General features: G+C 44.5%; 1 protein-coding gene and 1 pseudogene across 1 annotated transcript in view; both read left to right on the forward strand.

Moving 5' to 3' along the window:
• The first annotated feature begins 678 nt into the window (after nt 1-678).
• The window catches only part of PEX7 (peroxisomal biogenesis factor 7), an 87,372-nt gene continuing 75,974 nt past the window's right edge, over nt 679-12,076 (forward strand). The window contains exons 1-3 of the mRNA XM_055324661.1: nt 679-913; nt 2,535-2,592; nt 3,474-3,624. Of these exons, the coding sequence (XP_055180636.1) occupies nt 784-913; nt 2,535-2,592; nt 3,474-3,624 (339 nt within the window). The 5' untranslated portion in view covers nt 679-783. The remainder of the gene's footprint in view (nt 914-2,534; nt 2,593-3,473; nt 3,625-12,076) is intronic.
• Nucleotides 8,600-10,666, forward strand: LOC129509246 (pyruvate kinase PKM-like; annotated as a pseudogene).

A 12,076-nucleotide genomic window follows, 5' to 3' on the forward strand; every position in this document is an offset into this window, starting at 1 on the left:
CCCATTAGCCTCGCATCTGAGCACTAGTGACTATACAATATACTTTGTGGGAATTTTTTTTTTTTTTAAGATTTATTTATTCATGAGACACACACGCACACAGAGGCAGAGACACAGGCAGAGGGAGAAGCAAGCTCCCCGCATGGAGCCCGATGTGAGACTCGATCCGGGGTCTCCAGGGTCACGTCCTGAGCCGAAGGCAGGCGCCCAACCGCGGAGCCACCCAGGCGTCCCAGTGGGCATTTTTTTTTTTAAAGTTAATTGCTTATGATATCTTTTTTGCCATGCTTCACTCCCGCCTGATTTAATACTGCTTCAGGTTACCCCGGACAACACAGCACTCAATCGCCTTCTGGCTCGCTGCTCGGTGTGAGTTGCTGTAGCTTGTCTTACTATGTAATCATCAGAAACCCTTCCTGCTGCCAGCTTCCCGAGACCTCAATGGATCAACATAAAACAAAAAAAATCCCTCCGGGAAGGCTAATACGCAAAGACAGAAGTCGTCCGCAACCAACACCTAACCGTAGAATCACGGCCGTGCTAAGTCTGGTTCAGGACAGGTGGCGCAAACCACTTTGTTTTGCCCCAAACAAAAATGGACTCCTTCGGAGTCAAGGCCCTTTCCTTTGCGAGCCAATCGAAGTCCAGCATTCAGGGCCCAGGTGTCCTCACTTCCGCCTCGTCTTCCTGGGTTTCTAAGTTGCCGAGGGGGCACGGTCGGCTTCCGACTCGGAGAGGCTTGTGGCGGCGCCCGGGCGGCGAGGCCCGGAGGCAGCGGGCGGGATGAACGGGGCGCGCGGCGGAGCGGTGCGGACGCTGCGGGTCCCGGGCCGCCACGGCTACGCGGCCGAGTTCTCCCCGTACCTGCCGGGCCGGCTGGCGTGCGCCGCAGCCCAGCACTACGGCATCGCGGGTGAGGCCGCGCCGCCGGGGCGGGGGCGGGTTCCAGTCGAGCCCCAGCTTCCCCCCAGCTTCCCCCCAGCTTCCCCCCGCGGTCAGAAAGCGCTTCCGACAGCAGCCAGCGCCGCAGATGGCCACCGGGGGCAGCCTAGGCTCGCGCCAGTTCCCGCCGCTCTCTTGTCCCGCGTGCGGAGCGGGTCTGGAGACCGAGTCCGTGGCTCCCTGCGGTGCGGAAGCGGCACGCGGCCGGCGCCTGCAGCCCGGCGTCCTGCCTTATTCCCCCCCCCCCGTCGGCCGACTCCGCCGCCCCGACCTTTTACCCCTGCCCCCGCCCGAGGCCCGCGGGGCGCACCTGTGGGGCGCGGGCTTCGCGGCTGTGCCCGCTGCTGCCAGGACTTGGAAGGCGAGGGCCTGCAGGGTCACCCCCGGCACCTGCCAGTGGGTCCCCCGTCTCCACGGTCGCCATCCGGGCCGTGCGTCTCCGGAGCCGACGCTCGGAGCCTCCCACACTTGGCGTCCTGACACTGATCAAGTTCTGCCCCCACCTTTTGCCGTCTCAGGAAAAAGCAGACAATTGCAAGTAGTTGGACCTGCAAGTTCACGGTCTCTTTTCAAGGGCTAGACTGAAAGGCAGGGTTCGGTCCTTAGATTTTCTGCTTTTAATGTGTATCCCTATTATTTTCATACTGAAGCTATGTGAAGTAAGTCATCGTAGAATGTCAGCTCTTGATAGTCGTTTTTTGTTTGGTCCTACAGATGAAAAAAAAAGTGATTTCTAAGACTCGGGGCGAGAAATGTTTACTTGCATTTTACCGCTTAGCTCTTAGCGCTTGCACTTGCGCGTTCAGATTCACAATACTTGTCCACTAGTGAGGTTGAAACTCATGAATGAGTTTGATGTTTTATTTATTTATTTTTTAATTTTTATTTATGATAGGCACACAGTGAGAGGGAGAGAGGCAGAGACACAGGCAGAGGGAGAAGCAGGCTCCATGCACCGGGAGCCCGACGTGGGATTCGATCCCGGGTCTCCAGGATCGTACCCTGGGCCAAAGGCAGGCGCTAAACTGCTGCGCCACCTAGGGATCCCGAGTTTGGTGTTTTAAATTAAATCCTTTGTAAGAACTTACAAGGAATTGGTATTAAAAAAAAAAACAGTCATGTTTAAATAGACTTTTTCGTACCTCAGTCCACATAACAGAACTTTTAAGATATGCTTGTCCTTTAGTAAAAATAATTCATTTTTGGCACTGTAATGTAGTAGGGGGAGTAGTTTCTGGGGTCTGTAGGTCAGAAGTTTCTCACTTGTGAATAGGGATGATGACACCTATTTGGGAGCCTTATGTGCCTGGCACCCTGCCTGGCCACAGAATATGAATTCAAATATCTCTCTCCTGTCTTGGTGCTGTGTCTGGATCCCAAACATAGGTGAGATAATATTTCATGGTTGAGGCGCAATATAGAAAGACAGAAATGGAGAGCACAATCTGGTCATTTTGTAAGCATGGTCTCAAGAACTTTAGGGAGAAATTGGTGGTAGTAAAATTAGGTACTCAGTGTTCCATCCCCTTTGACCTTAGACGCTCCCCTCGCAAGTTCAACAGCATAACCCTGATTTTTTTTTTTCCCCTTAGGCTGTGGGACCCTTCTCATATTGGATCAAAATGAATCTGGGCTTAGACTTTTTAGAAGGTAAGGTTGTTCTAATGATTAAACTTACATGTGTATTCTTTTGTTGCTATTAAAGCCTTAATACAGATTTTGAATCTTGATGAGTAAAAGATTTTTGAGTTTTAAATTTGCGGGAGAAAAGAAACAAGCATTTGCTTGGCATAGAACATCCTTTTGTCAATAAGTTGTAATTATGTAACTTCTAATTTTTTTTCCCTCGGTGTCCATTTATAAGATATAACACTTAAACATAAAAAACGTAAACTAGTTAGTATATTATGGGACATTTCTAACTTTGCTGTCTTCTTTACATAGTTTAGTTTTACTCATTCAGGAGCTCATTATCCATTTTGTGAGCTACCTAGCACTTCTTGTCCTTTCTTCTTTCTATGACTCTCTTGACTGTTGGACTTATTAACACCTCTGTCAGGGTTAGTCAATGTCAGAGAAAGGAAGGGAAATCTGTCAGAAGATAATTACCTGCTCACAGCTTTGGTGAAAGTTTTATGTGGAAAGTTGAAACCACTGGCCTAAATTACTATTGTCCTGTGGACCACAGAACCCAGACAGCACCCAGATGTGGCATCATGTCCTCATGGAAATAGGCTTCAATAGCCTTGAAGCCAAATGAAGCCAAATTTCTCGATAGGAGACCTAATTTTAATCTAGGTCTGCAGTTTTCTGGCATATGCATGACCTGGGGTGTTCTTGTCACCTCTCTGAAAGCATTTCTGCATCTGTCAGGTGCTTGCTCTACTTACTTTTGTAGTCGTGACGACTGTGTGAGATAATGTGTGTTAAAATATGTGATAAACTTGAAGAAAAGCTGTAAAATTATGATCGTTATTTTGTCCTCAGCTGCCTGTGTACCTAGATTTTCTGTTTCACTTTTCCTGCTGTAGCTTTGACTGGAACGATGGTTTGTTTGACGTGACCTGGAGTGAGAACAATGAACATATCTTGGTCACTTGTAGTGGCGATGGCTCGCTGCAGCTCTGGGACACTGCCAAAGCCACAGGGCCACTGCAAGTCTACAAGGAACACACTCAGGAGGTAGGAAGGCAGTCTTCCCAGACCGGTTGTTTTTCTTTGGATGAAATCCATTTGGGGCTGGCAACATGGAGACCAGAAGTTTAAGCTTTGGTATTTCCTTACATGTTAGATGTCATTTATTATTTGATTATTCAAACATAAAGTACATCTTGGCCCAAGGAACTAGGAAAGAAGAAAAGGTCAGGCTTCTCATTAGTTAGTAAGAACGCCTCCAGTGGTAAGTATGCTGTGGCACCATTTCCTCCAGAGAAGCCCATCACTTTCTTCTCGCTGTAGGCTATGCCTGCCTGCCCTACAGCTGTCGGAAGACAGAGGTAGACTTTTCAGAGACATCACAAGATTGCCTTTAGGGCTTCGGTAAGATTCCTAAGGATTTTCAGAATATCTTGGAGCAAGAGCATCAAATACTGATTATGAGACAGAACTTACTGAAGAAATTTGAAATCTGAAGCTGGATCATGTGTCTAGGTTCTGTGTGTGTGTGTGTGTGTATGGGTAGCATATAGGTTGAAAATAGGCATTGAAAATAGGTTGGTTTTCGATCTTATAAAAATACATACATATTTTTAATGAACGTGATGGTAAAGACAATCCCTCTTGGTGTTTTACCTTAAATGTTTAAAATTTTTCCTCAAGGTAGCAGTAGATGTTTCAAATGAAAACTTGCACATTTACTTTCAAACTTGTGTCTACCACAGCATCTGGCCCATAAAGGCCTCCAATGAATGCTGATTAGATGCTAGAATTATTAGTCTTTTGTGATAAAAAAAAATTAGCTTTGTGAGCATTCCAGAAATCATCTTATAGCTATAGCAATTAAAATTTCTAAGACTGTCATTGAAAATAATGGAAAATTGTAGTTCTTCTATTTAATTGTGAAACCTCTTTGACTAAATGTATTTATAAATGATCATGTTTTCATAGAATCACTGAAGACAACTTTGGTAAAGGAGAAACTTTAGTTTCAGGATGTTCAATACAAGAGTTCTCACAGAGTGGCATGTCTGAAATTTGGACATTTTTGTGGTACCTTCATGATTTTTGCTTTTTTCTAATACTTAATTAACTTAGGGCTTTTTTTTTTTTGTTTTTTTTTTTTGCTTTAATATTTTTCTCTCAAAAGTTTTTTTTCCCCTTAAATCTTTAGTGCTTTGGATTGTTTATCTCATAAATTCTAGGACTATAACCAATAGGTCGTAAAATAATACATCTAGTTATGTTAAATGGCATATATTGATTATATTTTTAAAATGACCCTTACATTATTATTTCACTTATCCTAAAACAGTCCTATTTAGGAAGCCGTGGAATTTATGGCTAATTTAGTATGTACGTTTATTAATTTTCAGTGTATGTTAAAAGTAATATGCAATCAATGAAATAAAATGTGTGTACAGTTAAAGTCATCTCTTGTACAACTAGTGACGTGTGTACTACTCTCTGGGAAATACTGTTTTAGAATGTTCCTGATGATGGTCACCTGACCTTTACTTCATCTCAGTGAAAGTGGATTTCACTATCTCACATGATAACTTACTTGACTTTTAGATTGCTCTAATGGTTAGAAAATTGCTATTTTTTTTTAAGATTTTTATTTATTTATTCATGAGAGACACAGAGAGGGAGAGAGGGGCAGAGACACAGGCAGAGGGAGAAGCAGTCTCTATGCAGGGAGCCCAACGTGGGACTCAGTCCCGGGTCTTCAGGATCAGGCCCTGGGCTGAAGGTGGCACTAAACCGCTGAGCCACCTGGGCTGCCCAGAAAATTGCTATCTTAAGCCCAAATCTACCTTCTATCAACCAACTGTTGTTTCTATCAACCAACTATTATTGTTTCTAATGCCTTTCTCTGCAGGGATAAGACTAAGTCCAGTCCCTTTTTTTCCAGGAGAACCCTTGAAAATAGTCACCATGCCCCCATTTTGGTGTTCTTCTCCTGGACTATGCATTTGTAATTCCTTTAGGCTGTCTTCAGATTATATGGTCTCTGTATCTTTTACCCTCTTGGTAAATTCCTTCACATACTCCTCTTTTTCATGGTTGCTTTTAACATTGCATACATTATTTATTCTAGAAATTTGATGATCAGTGCTGAGCTTTTTAAGATTTTGCCACAGTAAACTAAGCCTCTGGTTCTAATAACGTTACCTAACATTGGTAACGCTGGCTGTAGATTTTTCCTTAGCCATGTCATAGTATTGGGTTACTTTGAGTCCACTGATAAGGTACTTGATCTCTGTTATTTGAACTGCAGTGAAACCAGATTTATATCATTCTGTAATTATGTAACTGGATTTTTTGAGCTGAAGACATCTTTGTGGGTTTTTTTCTTTCAGGCTGCTTTTCGAGGTTGTTCTTCCTTTATTTCTTTTCAAATGCAATTTTTGATAAGCACTTGTATCAGGATGACTTGGCTATTAGTGTTAATAGAGAACACAACTAAAAATAGATTCGATAATCGTCTTATTATCTCACACAACAAAGGATTGGAGGTGGAACAGGTGCTGGCTTCGTTATTAAGGGCTTGACAATGCCATCAAAAACCCAATTTCTCTTTGCCTTTCCACTCTGTTATCCTTAGTGGGTGTTCTTCTTCTTCTTAAGCTGCTTATAGTTCCAAGTATCATCTTATCACCTTTGAAGGTCTAAGGGCAAAAAAAGTGAATGTTCCTGTCTTGGGACTTCTTTTGAGGAAAAGCTTCCTCAAAGCTCTATAGCAGACATCTCTTCAAATCTCTGTAACTAGAAGAGTATCATATCCCTAGTCTTAACAGTGTCACTTGTGGGAAAACAAGCCACTATTCCTGCCTTCATCTAAACAAAATTCAGCCCTGGGATGAGGAAAGGACAGAGTTTTTCCCTTAAAAATTAGGGACAAAATTAGGGTTCTGTGAGCAAGGAAGAAAGGGAGATTGGCTCTTGGAGCACCAACCATCCCCATCTGCTACAGCATACTTCTTCTCTTTTCACGGTCCTTAGTAAAAATCAAAGTATGCCAAGCAAGGTGATGAATAGAGAATTGTAGGATATTCATAAAGGCCATCCTTTGAGAGAATGTGAAGAGAAAGAATTTCTGATGATTGACTTAAGGCTCAGTATAATACAAAATATTTGGCATTTAAAAAGAATTTATTTATTTATTCATGAGAGACATCGAGAGAGAGAGAGAGACAGAGATAGACAAACACAGGGAGAGGGAGAAGCAGGCTCCATGCAGGGAGCTGATGTGGGAATCGATCCTGGGTCTCCAGGATCATGCTCTGAGCCGAAGGTAGGCACTAAACTGCTGAGCCACCCAGGGATCCCTATTTGGCATTTTTTCATTGAAGAAAATACAGCATATATTCAAAGGATGTCTCATACCAAATACTCAGAAACACTTAAAAGGACTTAAGATCAGACAAGAGAGTTTTGAAGAGCTAATAAATATTTGTTAAATAAATTACTAAGTGAACATAGCTGATTTTCCTTTTTTTTTTTTTTTTTCTACCAGCATTTTCAAGAATACCAAACAATAGATTGTTTTCTCCTGTGGGTAATAGTATAGACTAAGGATGAATAGCCTGGCTTCAATCAACTTTGAGTTGAGTCATGGCTCTGTAACTTACCTGCTGTGGGACCTTGGCAAGTTCCTTGTTTCTCCTAACACTTAGTTTCTTCATTTGCAAACTGAGGATAATAGTCTGTGTCAGAGGGTTGTTGTAAGTCCTTAAAACAGAGCCGACACTAGGTATAAATATGAGCTATTATTATATCTTATTGTACTAGGGTTAGAAAGACATAGAACAAATTAGGAATCCTCCACTTAACCTATTTCACTGCTTGATAACTGAGAAATGTCCTAACAATCAATTTTCAGACAATCAGATGAGTAGGTGCTGAAGTGAAAAGGAGAAATCCAAGACCCAGATATATTTTAGGCCTGAGAATTAAAGGGCTTGGTGAAATGGAAAGAAAGGAAAACATGGACATTATCTGTGTGCATAGCTTCTAAACTTAGCATCAAAGCAAGAATCCGATTTTCCTACCATTGTTAACCTGGTGTCTGCAGAGGCCATTCTGTCTTTTGAGCTCCATTAAATGCCTGTAGTTTAGCCTGCTGCTGAATATGTAATAGGAATGGAAGAATAGGAAAATTTTAAAAAGATCCAGCAAGAAGGAGACTAGAGGGTGAACTGAGAATTTTGTTTCTGTACCTCATGACTTACAACATGGTGTTGTAAGTAAGTGGCTCCTACTTTATTTTTTTTATTTTTAAAAATATTTTATTTATTTATTCATGAGAGACAGAGAGAGAGAGAGAGAGAGAGAGAGAGAGAGACAGACAGACAGACACAGGCAGAGGGAGAAGCAGGCTCCATGCAGGAAGCCTGACATGGGACTCGATCCCAGGTCTCCAGGATCACGCCCTGGGCTGAAGTCGGCGCTAAACCACTGAGCCACCGGGCTGCCCTCCTACTTTAGATCTAGTAGGAAATCTATGTAGGAGAATGGTATAATCTTAATTGATAATTTTAAATCATGTGAAACTAGAAATTCTTTTTAGTTTAGCTACAATCTGATATCAAATGAAGTTATCCTATGAGATTATTGGCAGAGCTATTTAAATATATCTAGAATTTACATTTTATGTGGGACAGGGAGGAATATTATATATACGTGTATATATAACACATATGTATGTGTTATATATATGTGTGTATATATAGTTATTTCTGTGCATATTTCAAGAAGGAACAATGGAAAAATAATACAAAAGCTAATAAAAATTGTTACCCTTAAAGGCATCAGGAAGAAATCAGGGGAGAAGGGACAAGATGGACAATTTCTCCAATATAATTTGTATTACAATTACTTTTGACCTTGGAACAGTTGAAATATTTTATAAAATTAAAAATTACCATTTGATTAAAAAAGAAAAAAAAATTGGCACAGCAGCGCCGCGTCGCCAGCATCCGCAGCGCCTGCACTGCCCGCACCGCACCGCAGCGCAGCTCCAGCCGGACCGCGCCGGAGGACCTCAGCAGCCATGTCAAAGCCTCATAGTGATGTCGGGACCACCTTCATTCAGACCCAGCAGCTGCACGCGGCCATGGCTGACACGTTCTTGGAACACATGTGCCGCCTGGACATCGACTCCCCGCCCATCACGGCCCGGAACACTGGCATCATCTGTACCATTGGACCAGCTTCCCGATCGGTGGAGACGTTGAAGGAGATGATTAAGTCTGGAATGAATGTGGCTCGTCTGAACTTCTCTCATGGAACTCACGAGTACCACGCAGAGACCATCAAGAATGTGCGTGCAGCCACAGAAAGCTTCGCTTCTGACCCCATCCTCTACCGGCCAGTGGCTGTGGCCCTGGACACCAAAGGCCCTGAGATCCGAACTGGCCTCATCAAGGCAGCAGGACTGCAGAGGTAGAGCTGAAGAAAGGAGCCACTCTCAAGATCACCCTGGACAATGCCTGCATGGAAAAATGTGACGAGAACATCCTGTGGCTGGACTACAGGAACATCTGCAAGGTGGTGGAAGTGGGCAGCAAGATCTACGTGGACGATGGGCTTATTTCTCTGTAGGTGAAGCAGAAAGGTGCTGACTTCCTGGTGACGGAGGTGGAGAACGGTGGCTCCTTGGGGAGCAAGAAGGGTGTGAACCTCCCCGGGGCTGCTGTGGACCTGCCTGCTGTGTCAGAGAAGGACATCCAGGATCTGAAATTAGGGGTGGAGCAGGACGTAGATATGGTGTTTGCGTCTTTCATCCGCAAGGCGGCTGATGTCCATGAGGTCAGGAAGGTTCTGGGAGAGAAAGGGAAGAACATCATGATAATCAGCAAAATTGAGAATCATGAGGGAGTTCGGAGGTTTGATGAGATCCTGGAAGCTAGCGATGGCATTATGGTGGCTAGAGGTGATCTAGGCATTGAGATTCCTGCAGAGAAGGTCTTCCTTGCTCAGAAGATGATGATTGGGCGGTGCAACCGAGCGGGCAAGCCTGTCATCTGTGCGACACAGATGCTGGAGAGCATGATCAAGAAGCCCCGTCCCACCCGGGCTGAGGGCAGTGATGTGGCCAATGCAGTGCTGGATGGAGCTGACTGCATCATGCTGTCTGGAGAGACCGCCAAAGGGGATTACCCCCTGGAGGCTGTTCGTATGCAGCACCCGATTGCCCGTGAGGCAGAGGCCGCCATCTACCACTTGCAATTATTTGAGGAACTCCGCCGCCTGGCGCCCATTACCAGCGACCCCACAGAAGCCGCCGCCGTGGGCGCCGTGGAGGCCTCCTTCAAGTGTTGCAGCGGGGCCATAATCGTGCTCACCAAGTCTGGCAGGTCCGCTCACCAGGTGGCTAGATACCGCCCCCGTGCCCCGATCATCGCTGTGACCCGGAACCACCAGACTGCTCGCCAGGCCCACCTGTACCGCGGCATCTTCCCTGTGGTGTGTAAGGACCCAGTGCAGGAGGCCTGGGCTGAGGATGTGGACCTCCGGGTGAACTTGGCCATGAATGTTGGCAAGGCCCGAGGCTTCTTCAAGAAGGGAGATGTGGTCATTGTGCTGACCGGGTGGCGCCCTGGCTCCGGCTTCACCAATACCATGCGTGTGGTGCCTGTGCCGTGACGGGCCCCAGAGTCCCTCCTCCAGCCCCTGTCCCACCCCCTTCCCCAACCCATCCATTAGGCCAACAATGCTTGTAGTGCTCACTCGGGGGTTGTCATGTGGCACTGGTGGGCTGGGATGCCAGGGAAGATGAATGCCTCTGTAAAACATGACTTTTTTAGGACCCTGTTCAGTGCAGGTGGCCCAGAGCTGGGCTGCACATCAGGTGACCTCACCCCAGCAACGGACGAGGGAAGGGTGCAGGACTGGAAGCCCCAGAGCTTTAACACGGAGGGCAGCAGCTCCTGCTTCTCCTCCTCTGTGTACTCCATTCGGTTCCTATAGAAAATGGATACGCAGAGAACTCCCAACCCTGGCCTGGCCGGGTCTAGAGACCACCGGCAAGAATCGCAGCCTAGGGCAGTGGTTCCAGTTACACTGGCTCAGGCCCTTACTCGCTTCTCCACCCCCCTGTCTCCCCCACTCCCACCTGCCCTTCTGTTCCTAGGCTCAGCTGTCGCTGCAGGCAAACACTCCACCCTCCATTTCCCCCACTCCTGCAGCTGCCTCCAGGCCTGTTGCTATAGAGCCTACCTGTATGTCAATAAACAACAGTTGAAGCACGCACACACACACACACACAAAAAAAAAAAAAAAAAAAAAAGAAAGAAATTGCCAAAATTGAAAACAAATAGAAACAAATTAATCTAGTGGTGTATCAAATTGGTGTCATAATCAGGGATTGAAAATAATGATTTCTAGTGACTTTAAAATGCAGTATTGTGATTGTCCATGCCAATCAGATATGTCAACAAAAGGAATTGCAAAGAAGTTTTAAATTGCATTCAGAAAAATCAGTATTATTATTTTGAAACTCTCATATTATTTTATAGGTTGAAGCATACCAGTAATTATGTTATCAGAAACCAAAAATTTTTACATAAGAAAAAGTGATAAGAATAAAGAAATTAAAAAGAGACATTTAATCTTAAAATTGAATGAGAAATATCTGTACAGACTCATCATTTCTTTTTCTCTGTGTAAAAAAAAATATATATTTATATCCTGGTTCTTTGGACTGTAAAGACCAAAAAGCAATGACAACTGAGTCACAGTGAATATCCCTAGTGCCCAGATTACTGCTTCTAAATATCATTTCCCATTAGAAGGAACTGGGATTTTTGGAGAGATAGTTGATTCCAGGACTAAGCAGGAAGTATACAAGATAAATCTAAGATGCCTTGTGTCAGAAAACTATGAAAGACCACTGGGATCACATCGAAAGTTTAGAAGAGACACTGTGAAAGAGGCTCTCATTGGCCAATGTTGGACAATTTCAACATCAAAAAGAATGACAACAATATGTTAGAACACTATACACACACACAGAGACCATACACGTATGTGTACTTCCACCCATTACATGGAGTTGTAATCATTAAAAAATAACGGCTGGACACCACTGGTGATTACAAGGACAGGGGACTCATTCTGAAAATTGCTAAGAGAAGGAATCGAGGCACTTATTCTGCCTTTCCTGTACGAATTTTAATTAATTTTTTTTTTAAATTTTTATTTATTTATGATAGTCACACAGAATGAGAGAGAGAGGCAGAGACACAGGCAGAGGGAGAAGCAGGCTCCATGCACCGGGAGCCCGACGTGGGATTCGATCCCGGGTCTCCAGGATCGCGCCCTGGGCCAAAGGCAGGCGCCAAACCGCTGCGCCACCCAGGGATCCCCCTGTACGAATTTTATTGTGGGGTAATTGGACCCTTGATGTGGAAAATTCTCAGAATTCTGGCTAATAAATGTAGAAGGAATTGCATAAGTAGAAAGTCACCATTTA

Source organism: Nyctereutes procyonoides, unplaced genomic scaffold, assembly GCF_905146905.1.
Source record: "Nyctereutes procyonoides isolate TBG_1078 unplaced genomic scaffold, NYPRO_anot_genome, whole genome shotgun sequence".
Taxonomy (NCBI): domain Eukaryota; kingdom Metazoa; phylum Chordata; class Mammalia; order Carnivora; family Canidae; genus Nyctereutes; species Nyctereutes procyonoides.